At 44.4% G+C, this 16,357-nt stretch overlaps 1 protein-coding gene across 5 annotated transcripts in view; it reads right to left on the bottom strand.

Annotated features, from left to right (window-relative positions):
* Window positions 1-16,357, bottom strand: part of top3b (DNA topoisomerase III beta) — a 136,938-nt gene that overhangs the window by 80,316 nt on the left and 40,265 nt on the right. For 4 of the 5 annotated variants that reach the window (XM_061277746.1, XM_061277750.1, XM_061277748.1 and 1 more), the window contains 7 exons: window positions 15,374-15,480; window positions 15,212-15,286; window positions 14,428-14,621; window positions 5,689-5,845; window positions 5,498-5,611; window positions 889-979; window positions 587-741 (listed from right to left, as the gene is read on the bottom strand). In XM_061277746.1, coding sequence (XP_061133730.1) covers window positions 587-741; window positions 889-979; window positions 5,498-5,611; window positions 5,689-5,845; window positions 14,428-14,621; window positions 15,212-15,286; window positions 15,374-15,480 — 893 coding nt within the window. The remainder of the gene's footprint in view (window positions 1-586; window positions 742-888; window positions 980-5,497; window positions 5,612-5,688; window positions 5,846-14,427; window positions 14,622-15,211; window positions 15,287-15,373; window positions 15,481-16,357) is intronic. The other variant, XM_061277749.1, reaches the window with a different exon arrangement.

Raw genomic sequence — 16,357 nt, 5'->3', positions numbered from 1 at the left:
TCAGGTTGTACCTCGCCTAGTACTAAGACTGCTGGGATAGGCGCCACCACGCCGTGATCCTCATGAGGATAAAGGGTTTGGAAGAAGAAAAACAGTCCCTCAGCAAAGTTAAATCATTTTGAGTCCTATTATTGTGTAGAATTCTGTATTCTGTATTCTGTACGGTGTGGTGTGAAATAGTGCAAAAATAAGCAAATAACATTGCTGCTATTAATTTTGTTTTTTAACATTAATTTCTTTGTGTTATGGCTGACATCAGACGTTAGCATATTCCGGTGTTTTTTTAATGTAGTCGTCTTATTTTATGTCTAAAATATGTATTAATTGTAATACAACATTTCTGTTCAGAGCCCCTGGCTCTCCTCCCTAACACTGTTGCATTTTGAAGCATACACGCTACGATGCCACAGAGACCACATATTGGGGGCCCACCACCAATGTCTGCAACAGAGGTGCATGCAAAAAGTGCTATGCTTGATTTATTAGATAAGGCTTCTGTCTGTATAACTTAATAATGAAAAGTGTTCATGGTAACACCGCGACCCTCGGCCTTATCGACCGCCGTCATAAGGTCATAATCTCTCACCTCCTCTCCCCACAAACGACAGTTGGTGTGCTGCTTAAGCGTTCCTTTCAAGTCAAAGTTTTCTGGATAGTGGGTCGTTTCTGTCCGAGGATAGCTGATGTAACCCTGTGTGTACAAACGTTCAGCAATCTGCATAGTATGCTGAGGACCCATACCTGAGACATAAAAAAATATATATAGGTATCTAAGACCACACATGTAACAGTAAAGACAAGAATAAAATATTATACATTGTTTTACATATGTTACAATTTTGTTTAAACAGGGCTACTTTATTCGTAGGCTGAATTGGTGTAACATACCTAGAGAAGAGCTTGCCACTCTCAACATCTCTACGGTATTTAAAGCCAGGGGTCTCTGCTTTCTCTTCTCCTTCTTAGTCACCGACTCCACCTATATTGGGGGTGCAGATTAGAGAGTATCAAAGATGTACCCTGACATGTACAAAGTTATACCACAACTTCCACTCCTGGATGAGCAGCAGCCTCTCACAGCAGCTCCATTGTTTTCTAACTGCTGTTGGCTGGTCTATACTGGAATTTCTCTGTGTGGGACTAATAAAGCAATGTCAAATCAAAGACAAAATAAATATTGGAGGAAACATGGATACCACTGTTTAAGATTAAATCTTTTCCCTTTATTTCATGTTCCAAAATAAAGAAGTGTTAGTTGTGTGTGTGCAAGTTAGTTAGTAAAATGTGTTTTTTACCACCATAATTTTTTTGTTTGTTAAAAACAAATAATTTAGTTAGACTTGCACCACAGCTGAAATAGGCATGTTGATTAATCACTTCGGCTCATGTTTACTCACTGCTCCATTCTGGTGGACAATGCATGACTGTCTACTATGTTGAGAACTATTTTGTGATTGTTCATATAATCCGTGTATCTGAGACTAAGGTACTGCAGAAGAAAAAAAGAATATTCATGAACAGAATATTCTTTCATGGTAAGTCATTTAGAATGAAAGTGCAACATTTGGGGAAATGCTGAGTAATGTTTGCAATTGACTAGTGGGGAGGTTGGTGCGGATCAATCCTTGTATCGATAGAATCAATGCTACTGTGAGTATCAAACAGGTAGTATCGATTCTTTACAATTATTTCTATGATTTCAGTTATTTTCAAATAATTATTGTGGACCGTAATAGAAATTTTACACTAAGAGTAATATTGTGCTTTGTTTGAGCCTTTCTATTTACCAACTAGCTATTTATTATTGTAGCACAGGGGTGTCCAAACCTTTTGCAAGGAGGGGCAGATTTGATAAAGTGAAGGGGCCCGGGGGCCAATCGTTTTTTCGGACATTTTCTAACACAAAAATGTCATGCAGATACACACTGTTATAAAACAAATTTCATTGTCACAATTGTCTTGACAAAATAACCAAATATGAGTCACTCAGGCAGATGTGAACCACTCTAAAAACACAAATTCTGCCTTTCATTCATATCTGAAGAGTCAGGTAACATTGAACAAACTGTATGAAATACCTTAAATTTACATGAGTTTAAAATTACTTTTGCCTCATGAACATTTTAAACGGGAGTTATAAGTAATGCAAAGTTGTCTGTTATCATTAAAACTTAAAACTAGTGAATTTTGCTCGTCATTCACATTATCTTTCAGAAAATAATAGTTTGTGTCAGGTCTACAGGTCCATAACATCAACAGTCTTAACATGGCCACTTCGTAGCTTGCTTTAGTAATATTTATTTTTGACTCACAGTCCCGTGTGAAGAATCGCTGTTGTGATGCCAGTTCAGCTTGGAGCTGCTTCACTTTATCAGCGCGGTCACTCCCTGTTAGCTGGTCGTTTGTGTTCGCATGTTTAGTCTGATAGTGTCTCTTTAAATTGAAATCCTTAAACAAGGCAACCGTCTCTTTACAAATTAGACAAACACAATTGCCTTGATTTTCAGTGATGTACAGTAATCCCTCGCTACATCACGGTTTGTTTATCGCGGTTTCACTACATTGCGCATTTTTTTCCCAAATTGAAAAAAATAATTAAAAGTCAAAATAAAAATTCTAAATTGAGGAATTATGGCACAAAACTTGCCCACACGCCAGCAGAAGGCAAGGAGTGCCCACACAATTGCAGTGCGTACACGTGTACCTTTTTTTTTTTTTTTTTAAAAAAGGTTATTTTAATAAGAGTTCTAAAAACACATTTACAGTGTTGTACCTTGTTATAGAAAATTGTCATAATAATAAAAGAGTTCTAAGAACATATTTACAGTATGTACACTTCTACCTTGTTATAAAAAAATGTATAATAAGAAGTTGTTCTAAAAACATATTTACAGTTTGTGTTAAGAATTCTCCATGTTATTTATGTTATTCAGCCATGCTTTGATTTGAGGTAGGGTGATTTATTTTGAAGGCCGTTTTCAGGCGATACCACTTCCTTTTTTACGTTCTTGTGCATATGTCGGTTACAGTGGTACAGGAGTCATTGGCGATGTAAGTGTGTCTCCTAACAAGAGAAATGAATGATCACGTGTCTAACCTTTAGGACATAGTAGTATTGCTCCAAATGTTCGTTTAATTTCCTTAAGAGGTCCCTTTGCGCGTGTTAGCATGATCGCGAATTAGCATCTTTCCGCTAACTCGTTAGCCTGCCCAGTACTTAGGGCCAATAAAAACTGGACCGGCCGTAGTTTGGACACCCCTGTTGTAGCACAACATAAAATATACTGTTTGAGTGAGAATAGCTTGAAGTTAACTGCAAGTCAATTACCTGCAAGCAGAGTGTCCAATTTTTTCTTTTGTGTTGTCAGTGGTAAAGAAACCAAGAAGGTGCTCAGAGATGTGGTACAAGCGACCACGACTGAACAAGACATACATGTTGAAAGGTCGAGTTTGGGCCAAGAAATATTACAATACCATATTTTTTGGACTAAAAGTCTGTCCGGAACATAGGTCACATTAGCCATAAAATGCAAAATAACGTGAAAAAAAACATAAATAAGTCGCTCCGGAGTATAAGTATTTATTCGACAAACTCCAACACCAAGAACAGACATGAACGAGCAACAACAGGCTAAACGATAGGTATGCTAACGTGACAAACACAAACAAAGAGCTGAGAACGGGACTGACGTAACATTCAGAGTTATTCAAATAACTATTACATAAATAACACGTTTATAAAACCATCTGTGTCACTTCAATTCATTAAATCCATTGATCGTTCTTTATGTCAACAATGCCAGCCGGGTGCGCGCCGCTGACGGCGGTTGCACTTCAAAATATTCCACAGGCCCATATAACGATATATAAATTATATATCAAATAACTATTATATAAGCAATAATATTAGCAAACCATCTGTGTCACTCCAACTCATTAAATCCATCGATTAAATTCCTCGTCCTTTATGTCAACAACGCCACACGTGCGCCCTGACGGAAGCCTCGTCGTTATTCCACAGAACTAGTATAGAACTATATCGTAGCGTTAACAAAATACAAGGAAAGAGGCGAGTTTGGTAAACGGCTCTTTATTTGAACACAAGTTCAACGAGCCAACAACTACTGAACTGTAACGATAAAAACATATACAAGTTGCTCCACGAAATAAAATATATCAAATAACTATAACAAATTGTTCACCGCCACACGGCCCCAAGCACCGGCGTCGACTTCCAGGCGTGTGGCAGCGTGGACTTCCATCCCCGGAGGTGGAAGAGAGCTCCATAGTATAGGACCAGGCATGCGTAAAAGCCATGATCGAGCCCCATCCACCGTCCTCGGACAGCCACCCGGCCGAGCGCCGGCCCCCGACTTCCATCCACGGAGGTGGAAGAGAGCTCTGTAGAGTAGGACCGGGCGTGCGTAAAAGCCATGTCCGACCCCCATCCACCGTTCCCGGACAGCCACCCGGCCGAGTGCCGGCCCCCGACTTCCACCCACGGAGGTGAAAGAGAGCTCTGCAGAGTAGGACCGGCCGTGCGTAAAAGCCATAATAGTTTTTCAAACCTTCTGTGTCATTCTAAATCATTAAATCCTTCAAACTCTTCATCCTCCATGTCACTTACAAACAAAGCCGCTAATGATGTCGGTAGTACGTGGCGCCCTTCGTCATCTTCGTCATCCCGTGATCGAATCTTTGTCTTTTATGTAAACAACCGCCGCGCCGCTGACGTCACTTGAAATTCAAATTACACTAATCCCTCGCTACATTGCAGTTCGTTTATCGTGGTTTAATTTTTATTAATTTTTTTTATTTCGAAAATATGTGAAAAAATATAAGTCGCTCCTCAGTATAAGTCGCCCCCCCCCCACCCAAACTATGAAAAAAAACGCGATTTATAGTCCGAAAAATGTGGTACATATTTTCTAAAGATCTTATGGACTGATGATCCCAAAATCTCAGATATTGTACAGCTAGTGGGCACAGGACCATTGCAGGATGCAGGTCTTGCACAGCCAAATTGCTTGCTCATTGACTTGCCACCCAAGATTATTTGCATTAATTGAAGTGTGTTAATTTGCGGTAATTAATTTAACATGTTAAATTGACAGCCCTACTTGGAATGTTTTCTAAGCATACAGTGGCAAAGTGGCAAACATTCACCTGAAAGCACCAATTTTAAAAGAATGATCAAAGTCAAAATCAAAGTCTGCTTTATTGTCAATCCCTTCATATGTCAAGACAGACAAAGAAACCGAAATTCCGTTTCCTCTATCCCACAGTGACGAGACATAGTACACGATAGACATACATAGATGACACAAAATAAAAAGAGGAAGGCACAAACAATAAATAATAAATAATAAATAAATAATATGAGTGATGAATAAATAATAAACAAATAACACAATAAATAAGAGGAGCAAAACTGAGCCAGTGTGCATACAGCAGACAGTAAGCATACCGCAAAGTTATTATGTGTGTTTATACTTGCCTGGGCTTCCTTGGATGTCTTAGCCAGGTTTACAAACATTTGGCCCACTTCCTTGTCAAAGACCTTAACCCGGTTCCAATCAAGAGTCAATGGGTTATCCTTCCCTTTGAACACCTGGCAAAAGAAAATGCTTCTCAATATACTGTACTACCACTATAATTCCTGATAATAAAGGTTCACATTTGGTGTACCTTCACATGTATAATCCAGTAGCTCTCTGGTTTAAAGGACTGGATTTTGTCATGACGTTCTACACAGAAGCCAAGAGTTGGAGTCTGGCAGGGTCCAAATGATATTAAAGAAGAGTCCAGATTTCCATACTTTCCTTGAAAATATTTGGTTTGGAACCTAAAAACAATTTGGCATTCAGAAAGGAGGCTTGAACTTCATATACTGTATTCAACTATTATCTTCAGACTAAAATAACAAAAACAATTGTATTCATTAGCACACTCTAGATGTATAGGAAGTCATGTAATTCAAGGACATAATCCATGTCAGATTAGTGTTACAGATAATGTATGAACCCTTTCATGCATGAATTATGACAACCTAGGTCACAATGTTTCTATTTTTGCTGTTACTCTTTGGGCATAAAAAGAAATGCTTTAAGTCACATTTTTCAGGACAACATACGCTTCATCTTAAAACTGACCTGGACTGTGAAACTCTAAATGATAATCACCCCCACTTCAGAAGGGTTGACACCCTTTAGAATCATCCATGGGATACCATATAGCACAGGTGTCAAACTCAAGGCCCGGGGGCCAGATACGGCCCACCACATCATTTGATGTGGTCCGCGAAGAGAAATTGTGCATGAAATTCGTGTGTTTACCAGAATTGCAAATTGTCTTCACTTTTAATAATATCCATCCATCCATCCATCCATCCATCTTCTTCCGCTTATCCGGGGTCGGGTCTCGGGGGCAGCAGCTTCAGGAGGGACTCCCAGACTTCCCTCTCCCCAGCCACTAGCTCATCCCGGGGGATCCCAAGGCCTTCCCAGGCCAGCTGAGAGACATAGTCTCTCCAGCGCGTCCTGGGTCGTCCCCGGGGTCTCCTACCGGTGGGACATGCCCGGAACACCTCCCCAGGGAGGCGTCCAGGAGGCATCCTGATGAGATGCCCGAGCCACCTCATCTGGCTCCTCTCAACGTGGATGACCGAGCTTCTCACCCTATCTCTAAGGGAGAGCCCGGACATCCTGCGGAGAAAACTCATTTCGGCCGCTTGTATCCGGGATCTCGTTCTTTCGGTCACGACCCATAGCTCGTGACCATAGGTGAGGGTAGGAGCGTAAATCGACCGGTAAATTGAGAGCTTTGCTTTTTGGCTCAGCTCTCTCTTTACCACGACGGACCGGTACAGAGTCCGCATTACTGCCGACGCTGCACCGATCCGCCTGTCGATCTCGCGCTCCATCCTCCCCTCACTCGTGAACAAGACCCCAAGATACTTAAACTCCTCCACTTGGGGCAGGATCTCATCCCCGATCCGGAGAGGGCATTCCACTCTTTTCCGATTGAGGACCATGGACTCGGATTTGGAGGTGCTGACCCTCATCCCAACCGCTTCACACTCCGCTGCGAACCGCTCCAGTGAGAGCTGGAGATCACGGCCTGAAGAAGCCAACAGCACCACATCGTCTGCAAAAAGCAGAGAAGCAATGCTGAGGTCCCCAAACCGGAGACCCTCAACGCTTCGGCTGCGCCTAGAAATTCTGTCCATAAAAATTATAAACAGAATCGGTGACAAAGGGCAGCCTTGGCGGAGTCCAACCCTCACTGGGAACGAATCCGACTTACTGCCGGAAATTCGGACAAAACTCTGGCATCGGTGATACAGGGACCGAACCGCCCTTATCAGTTGGCTCGGTACTCCGTACTCCCGAAGCACCCCCCACAGGACTTCCCGAGGGACACTGTCGAACGCCTTCTCCAAGTCCACAAAACACATGTGGACTGGTTGGGCGAACTCCCATGCACCCTCGAGGATCCTGCTGAGGGTGAAGAGCTGGTCCACTGTTCCACGGCCAGGACGAAAGCCAAACTGTTCCTCCTGAATCCGAGGTTCGACCTCCCGACGGACCCTCCTCTCCAGCACCCCTGAATAGACCTTACCAGGGAGGCTGAGGAGTGTAATTCCCCTGTAATTGGAACACACCCTCTGGTCCCCCTTCTTAAAGAGGGAAACCACCACCCTAGTCTGCCAATCCAGAGGCACTGTCTCCGATGTCCACGCGATGCTGTAGAGACGTGTCAGCCATGACAGCCCCACAACATCCAGAGCCCTTAAGAAATTCGGGCGGATCTCATCCACCCCCGGGGCCTTGCCACCGAGGAGTTTTTTAACTACCTCAGTGACTTCAACCCCAGAGATTGGAGAGTCCGCATCAGAGTCCCCAGGCCCTGCCTCCACAATGGAAGGCGTGTCGGTGGAATTGAGGAGGTCTTCGAAGTATTCTCCCCACCGACACACGACGTCCCGAGTCGAGGTCAGAAGCACGCCATCTCCACTGTAAACAGTGTTGACGTTGCACTGCTTCCCCCTCCTGAGACACCAGATGGTGGACCAGAATTTCCACGAAGCCGTCCGGAAGTCATTCTCCATGGCCTCGCCAAACTCCTCCCACGCCCGGGTTTTTGCCTCAGCAACAGCCGAAGCCGCGTTCCGCTCGGCCATCCGGTACCTGTCAGCTGCCTCGGGAGTCCCGCAGGCCAAAACGGCCCGATAGGACTCCTTCAGCTTGACAGCATCCCTTACCGCCGGTGTCCACCAGCGGGTTCGGGATTGCCGCCACGACAAGCACCAATGACCTTACGGCCACAGCTCCGGTCGGCCGCCTCAACAATGGAGGCGCGGAACAAGGTTCACTCGGACTCAATGTCCCCCGCCTCCCCCGGGACGTGGGATAAGTTCTGCCGGAGGTGGGAGTTGAAGCTCTTTCTGACAGGGGATTCTGCCAGACGTTCCCAGCAGACCCTCACCGAACGTTTGGGTCTGCCAGGTCGGACCGGCATCTTCCCCCACCATCGGAGCAAACCCACCACCAGGTGGTGATCAGTTGACAGCTCCGCCCCTCTCTTTGCCCAAGTGTCCAAAACATGCGGCCGCAAATCCGATGACACGACTACAAAGTCGATCATCGAACTGCGGCCTAGGGTGTCCTGGTGCCAAGTGCACACATGGACACCCTTATGTTTGAACATAGTGTTCATCATAGAAAATCCGTGTCGAGCACAGAAGTCCAATAATAGAACACCGCTCGGGTTCAGATCGGGGGGGCCGTTCCTCCCAATCACGCCCTTCCAGGTCTCACTGTCATTGCCCACGTGAGCATTGAAGTCACCCAGTAGAACGTTGGAGTCCCCAGAAGGAGCGCTTTCCAGCACCTCCTCCAGGGACTCCAAAAAGGGTGGGTACTCTGAACTGCCGTTCTGTGCATAGACACAAACAACAGTCAGGACCCGTCCCCCCACCCGAAGGCGGAGGGAGGCTACCCTCTTGTTCACCGGGGTGAACCCCAATGTGCAGGCGCCCAGCCTGGGGGCAATAAGTATACCCACACCTGCTCAACGCCTCTCACCGTGGGCAACTCCAGAGTGGAAGAGAGTCCAGCCCCTCTCGAGAGGGCTTGTACCGGAACCCAAACTGTGCGTGGAGGCAAGTCCGACTATATCTAGTCGGAACTTTTCTGCCTCGCACACCAGCTCGGGCTCCTTTCCAGCCAGAGAGGTGACATTCCATGTCCCAAGAGCCAGCTTCTGCAGCCGGGGATCAGACCGCCAAGGTCCCTGCCTTTGGCCGCCGCCCAGCTTGCAATGCATCCGACCCCTTTGGCCCCTCCCACAGGTGGTGAGCCCATGGGAAGGGGAACCCACGTTTCCTTTTTGGGCTGAGCCCGGCCGGGCCCCATGGGCGAAGGCCCGGCCACCAGACGCTCGCCTTCGAGCCCCGCCTCCAGGCCTGGCTCCAGAGGGGGGCCCCGGTGACCCGCGTCCTGGCGAGGGAAAACGAGATCCAATAATTGTTTTCATCATAAGGGGTAATGTGAGCCGTGCTTTGTCTGGCCCCTCACCTAGGACCCGTTTGCCATGGGTGACCCTACCAGGGGCATGAAGCCCCAGACAACATGGCTCCTAGGATCATAGAGGCACGCAAACCCCTCCACCACGATAAGGTGATGGATGACTCACGGAGGGGACTTTTAATAATATATTTTTTTAAATATTTGACCAGTTTTTACTCGTCTAATTTGAAAACAAGTTATTTGTCAGTTTGTTTTGTCGCTTTTACTGTATATAATATGATGTACATTTATTTAGGTTGACAGTCATAATGGCCCTCCGAAAGAAGCTATGACTACAATGTGGCCCGCGAAAAAAATGAGTTTGACACCCCTGCCATATAGACTACCTGTGTTCACTGCAGGTATGCAAATAGCAGATGAAGAACAGACCTTAGCAGATTACAAGATCAGAATGCTAAAACAGAAAGACGTGTCAAATGCAAGTCTACTGCCCTCTGATCTTTCTCCCTCACAGGTCGACAATCCAATCAAGCCTGGAGACTGAGTCTACCACCTTTAAGTCGTCAAAAAGAAAAACGGGGCCAGCCCACGGTGGGAGGAACCATTCCAAGTCTTGCGGACTACCCCTCACTACCTCCCATCTGGGGTTTGAATGCCCTAGACAGCCATAAAGTATTTCCTTGGATCGGAGTTGGAAAACAAGCACTACATAGAAACACTGAACTATTGTTTTCAATCTTTTCTGAATCTCTCTCTGCAGGTCAATGATGGACAAAATAGAGAGATTCAGGCTACTAGACTAATGGTATTACAAAACAGGATGGTCCTGAACTTGGTGACTGCAGCACGAGGTGGCGTATGCCACATTATTAGGACTTCCTGTTGCACCTAGTACATACAAGGAGATAATGACACACGATCTGTACCAACCCAAGCTGTCCTTTGTTGTATTCTGAAGGAACAGAAGAGAGATAAATGCAGGACAACTGGTACAAGAGGACCAAACTACACACACCGTTGGCCAAGTACAGGAAAAGAACAGTTGCATAGTGACATGGCAGCAACCTCTCCCTCTCAGAAGACAGAGTCCCACAACAGCGGCTGTTAAAATCTGTAATCTGCGTTTGCTGTTCTGGTATTGTTATGCTTATTTACACCTTACGTTATTCAATGTTTAAAGTCTGCAGTATCAAGGTCTGTGTCCTTTACCGTAACACAGGTACAAATACAACACATTAGGCATGTCAAAAGTGATGACTATATCACACCAAAGAAAGATTGCAATGACTGTGAGGATGTTGTGTAAACAAACATGCATTACAGGGACTTGATGAATTTACCATTGAGAATGATCCCTAGTAAGTGATACATACAATGATACTGTGTTTATGTTTTTTTGCTTATGCTTGTTACAGAGGAAGGAATAATCATATGATAAACAGGAGGGAAATAGTTGACAACTTATTTTGATCTTATGATTATTGTGAAGTGCTGACTAAGAATCAGTAATTGTGTTAGTGCTTGCCGAAACTCTTGAGATATTAAAACTTTCCACCTTCTTTGTGTGTTGTGAAAACGTCCTTGCTTAGCTAGTTGTCCAAACATGCTTGACCCGTATCTGTGGACAACCTTGTAAGACAATGAGATAAGACCCCTCTGCACTGACTGAAACAGTTTGCAGAGACAACCCTGAAACCTGTTCACACTCACCCCCACTCTGCTTTCTTTCACTAAAAAGGCTCTTGCAAGAGGCAAAAGTGAGACTGCTTTCAAAGACAGACTGATGACCCATACCTCGTGACCATAGGTGAGGGTAGAAGCGTGGATCGACCACCAGGTGGTGATCAGTTGACAGCTCTGCCCCTGTCTTCACCCAAGTGTCCAAAACATGTGGCCGCGATTCCAATGACACGACTACAAAGTCGATCAGCAAACTGCGACCAAGGGTGTCCTGGTGCAAAGTGCACATATGGACATCCTTATGTTTGAACATGGTGTTCATTATGGACAATCCATGTCGAACATAGAAGTCCAGTAATAGAACACTGCTCGGGTTCTGATTGAGGGGGCTGTTCCTCCCAATTAGGCTCTTCCAGGTCTCACTGTCATTGCCCACGTGAGCATTGAAGTCACCCAGCAGAACGATGGAGTCCCCAGAACGAGCACTTTCCAGCACTTCATCCAAGGATTCCTAAAAAGGTGGGTACTCTGAGCTGCCATTTGGTGCATAGACACAAGTCAGGAAGGCGGAGGGAGGCCTTCTCGTTAACCGGGGTGCAGGCGCCCAGCCAGGAGGCAGTAAGTATGCCCACACCTGCTCAGTGCCTCTCACTGTGGGCAACTCCAGAGTGGAAGAGAGCCCCTCTCAAGAGGACCCTACGAGAACCCAAACTGTGTGTGGAGGCAAGTCCGACCTTGTCTTGTCTGAACTTTTCTGGCTCGCACACCCGTTCGGGCTCCTTTCCTGTCAGAGAGATGACATTCCATGTCCCAAGAGCCAGCTTTTGTAGCCGGGGATCAGACCGCCTTTGGCCGCCGCCCAGCTCACTCTGCACCCAACCCCTTTGGTCCCTCCCATAGGTGTTGAGCCCATGTGAAGCAAAAAGTAAACAAATTAATAATAAATGGGACAATTATGTAAACTGATATACAGTGGAGCCTTGGTTTTCGACCACAATCCGTTCCAGAAGGCTGTTCAAGAAGTGAATCGAATTAACAATGGAGCCCATTCTAACCCAATAGATATTTCTAATGGCTTCAATGATTTCTTTGTAAATGTTGGCGCTACCTTGGCATTTGGCTTCTCAACCTCGGATACAAGCCCCTGTTGCCTAATTAAACGGCAGTTTCCTTCACTCTCCATTCTTGACCCTCCTAGTGTTGAGCAAGTTTACAGCATTGTCATGAGCTTGAAATACTCGGCCCCTGGCCATGACGAGATCAGAAGCATACTTATTAAGGAAATCATTCATTCAATAATAATCCCACTAAGATACATTTTCTCCTTATGTTTAAAATTTGGCATTGTACCCCAAGAACTAAAAATTGCTAAAGTCATTCCTATTTTCAAAGCTGGTAAGACAAGTATGGTAATTTCCGGCCATATCCATTCTTTCATGCTTCTCCAAGATTCTAGAAGAATTGGTTTATTCAAGATTGGCAAAGCACTTAGAAACAAACAATATTCTCTACAAGCATCAATATGGTTTCCGCAAAAGGTTTTCCACTGAGCATGCACTGCTTCAGCTTGTCAACCATACCTCAACAGCTCTCGACAATAAGAAATTGGCTCTTGGTGTCTTTCTTGATCTAAGCAAAGCGTTTGATACTGTCGACCATAAGATCCTTATCGCTAAGCTCGAGAGATATGGAGTGATCGATTCTGCCCTGAAATGGTTCACAAACTATGTCGCCAACAGAGAACAATATGTATATGTATACATACACATTTGTATATATGCATATACAAATATGATGAATTAATATTTAGCTTGTTATGCTTTTGTTTATTTACTTATATTTTTCAAACACTTGAGTGACATTTGACTACACAGCACTTTGTTTGCACTTTGTATATATAACAGGAGTGGAGCTCTCTACAAGCCGTCTCCCTCCTTGCACTGTTATTGCTGTAATAATATGAGCTAAACAATAAACCAAACCAATTGTTAGAATTCCGAATCATGTTTTCTTATTGCAAATAATGAAAAAAAAATCCTAATTTAAAAAACAAAACAAAAAAACACCTTTTGTAAGCATTTTTGTCTGATCGTGCAACTGCAGCGCACCGCCGAACGCGCAACCGTAGCGCGTCGCCGACCGCGCAACTGCACCGCGCTGGTCGCATTATTGTGATAGAGCCGTCGCTGAAATTTAGAAAATATTTTTAAAGTCTTGACGTACTTTCCAAAATTTAAGTGGACCTCAGTGCGCAGGGAGCTTAATTTGGTCCGATTGCGCAACCGCAGCGCGCTGGGAGCTCACTGTCGCATTGTTTTAAGAGCGTCTTTGTGTTTTAGGATGGCTTTACTGCTCCAGCTTGCTTCCTTTGGAAGCATGATTAGAGTTGATGCAATCCTCAGAGTAACGAGAATGTAATAACGAACGGAGTCAGTTGGCATGCGGGTCCTGGAGGCTCATCTCGCGAGGTTCGACAACCGAATTTCGTCCGACACCCGAAGCAAAAAAATCTAGAATTTCTTGTTCGAATACAGATTTGTTCGAGAACCGTGACGTTCGAAAACCGAGGCTCCACTGTACAGGTATTTAATAGGGGTGTAAATCGCGGGTTTTGTCACGATACGATATCATATCGATACAAAGAATCACGATACGATATTTGCCGATATCTTAAAGCCTGCTGTGATTCATTCACGATGCATCACGATAGTGCTCTACGATCGATATAGAACAATATCCTGATTTATAACAATTCATACGCAAAATCAACAAGGTATTGCAAACTCTTTATTTAGGAAATTACAAAGTGCTTCCAAACGAATGACCCGAAGCCCAAAGGGGAGCGAATTTCCTCGTCTTCTTGGACACTAGCCATAGCACCAGCCCAGGAGCCGCGTAGTTGTTGGCTCCCCTTTCACGTGCCTGCTCTGCTCACAACACAACATGCCGCGCACTGCTCCCGGAAAGAGGAAGCAAGCAACAATGAACTAGATTTCAAAAAAAGGTGCGTCTAATGTCAGAGGTCAAAAACGGGCGATATAGATCGATGTTTACGTTTAGCATCGATGCCAACAAATCGTAGAGCATTATATCGATTAATCGATGTGTATTGATGAATCGTTACACCCCTAGTATTTAATGGTTTTAGTTACATGTCCATCGTTAAAACATGTTTGATGCCTTTACTGTAATCTGAAGGATTCTGAAGAGAATGTACCGTGTGAAGGCGCAGCCAATGCGTAAATCCAGTTCCTGGCGTGCATCCACTGAAAGGGCTTCATTGCGGTTGGGCTCCCCAAGGCTATTCATAGCTTTCCAGATATCAATGTCAGTAATTGAGCTGAATTTGGCACGATAAACTGTCTGCTCCAGAACGGCCCCTTTCATCACTGGCTGTACAGACTCCATAACCTTGGAAAAAGATAAGACCATAATTAGAAAAAATAGCCCCCGATTTTCATTGATTCATTTTCTTTTTTTTAATGTATTATTACTTTGTTTTATGGTGTGGCTTTTTCTATCTTTACCAGAGGTGTACCAACATTTTCATTCTCATGTATGAATAGCAGTTGAACACAGGGCTATACGTAGAGTGCCACTTGACATCATCAATTTAAGAAATATATCCACAGTCTTGTAACTGAAAATCTAAATGAAAATCTACATTTAAAATATTAAAAATACACAGGTCCACAGGGAGCAAATTAGGGTTCAGTATCTTGCACACGGATACTTTGACATGGTTGTCAGGGTTCAGACCTACAAACCTGGAGATGACCATCGAGACTACCATTGAGTCACACCTGGAATATTGTACAATAGAGCTTCATCATGTAAACACTGGCAAAACATGTAGCCCTTCGCATAAATCAGTACCCAAGAAGTAGCTCTCACCTGTTCTAGTGTTTTACAACAACATATACATTGTACTCCATAGCTGCTAACATACAACATGAAAGAATACGCAAAAACGCAAATGATGTGGAATGAACTGTTCTGACCTCAAAACAGATGTTCTCGCCTTCTCTATCACAGTCCAACCATAAAACCAAGTAGTCACAGCCTCTGGCTTCAACCTAATAAAAGAATATAGAAAAGTGTCAGAAACAAAGTGCAATAAACACTCTGATTTAAGAGCGGCATCAGACATGCATTGAACATACTTGGAGGAATTTCACCATGTTGAGCTTGGGGTTGACCTCCTTTTTTTCTGTTGGGGCTTTGCTGAAAAGTTCTGCAGGGTCCACCTTATCCCAGTTGTTGTACTTAGCTTAAAAAAGAAGAATTTTCAGTTAAGGCTATAATACAGGGGTCGGGAACCTATGGCTCGCGAGCCAGATGTGGCTCTTTTGATGATTGCATATGGCTCGCAGATAAAACAAAATATTCTCACTTGTTTTAATCCATCCATCGATTTGTCACTGCGCATGTCCTGTTCAGGGCTGCAGGAGCAATTGTCCATTATTTTAATTGGATGATACTGGCCTACGTTTGCCGTTGCTGGGTAAAATAGGTAAACGCCCGCTTTTGAATCAGTCTGAGACTGCGTCTGCTTGGTCGTTAGCTCAAAGCTAACCCTGGGACGAAGAAGATGGCGAAAAGAAAAAAAGACGGCGAGTATCGGAAATTTCAGGACGAATGGACCGAAGAATTTGCCTTTGTGGAGAGAGCGGGTTCTGCGGTGTGTCTAATTTGCAATGACAAAATTACATCGTTGAAACGGTCGAATGTAAAGCGGCACTTTGACACGCGCCACGCTACCTTTGCATCAAAATACCCTGCGGGAGACAGCAGAAAGAAAGCGTGCCAAGAGCTTCTGAGCAGGGTGCAAGCTAGCCAGCAGCAACTCCGCGTATGGACCTGGCAAGGGGACTATAATTCGGCTAGCTTTGCTGGTTCTTTAGCAATAGTGAGGAACGGAAAACCATTCACAGATGGCGAGTATGCTAAAACGTTCATGCTGGATGTAACCAATGAACTTTTTGATGATCTTCCGAACAAAGACAAGATAATCAAACGGATACAAGACATGCCTCTGTCGGCAAGAACTGTTCATGATCGTACCATCGTGATGGCAAACAAAGTGGAGGAAACGCAAGTGAAGGACATAAATGCAGCGCCGTTCTTTTCTCTGACTTTGGATGAGT

Source organism: Syngnathus typhle, linkage group LG5, assembly GCF_033458585.1.
Source record: "Syngnathus typhle isolate RoL2023-S1 ecotype Sweden linkage group LG5, RoL_Styp_1.0, whole genome shotgun sequence".
Lineage (NCBI taxonomy): Eukaryota > Metazoa > Chordata > Actinopteri > Syngnathiformes > Syngnathidae > Syngnathus > Syngnathus typhle.
This window is presented reverse-complemented; position numbering and strand designations above follow the sequence as displayed.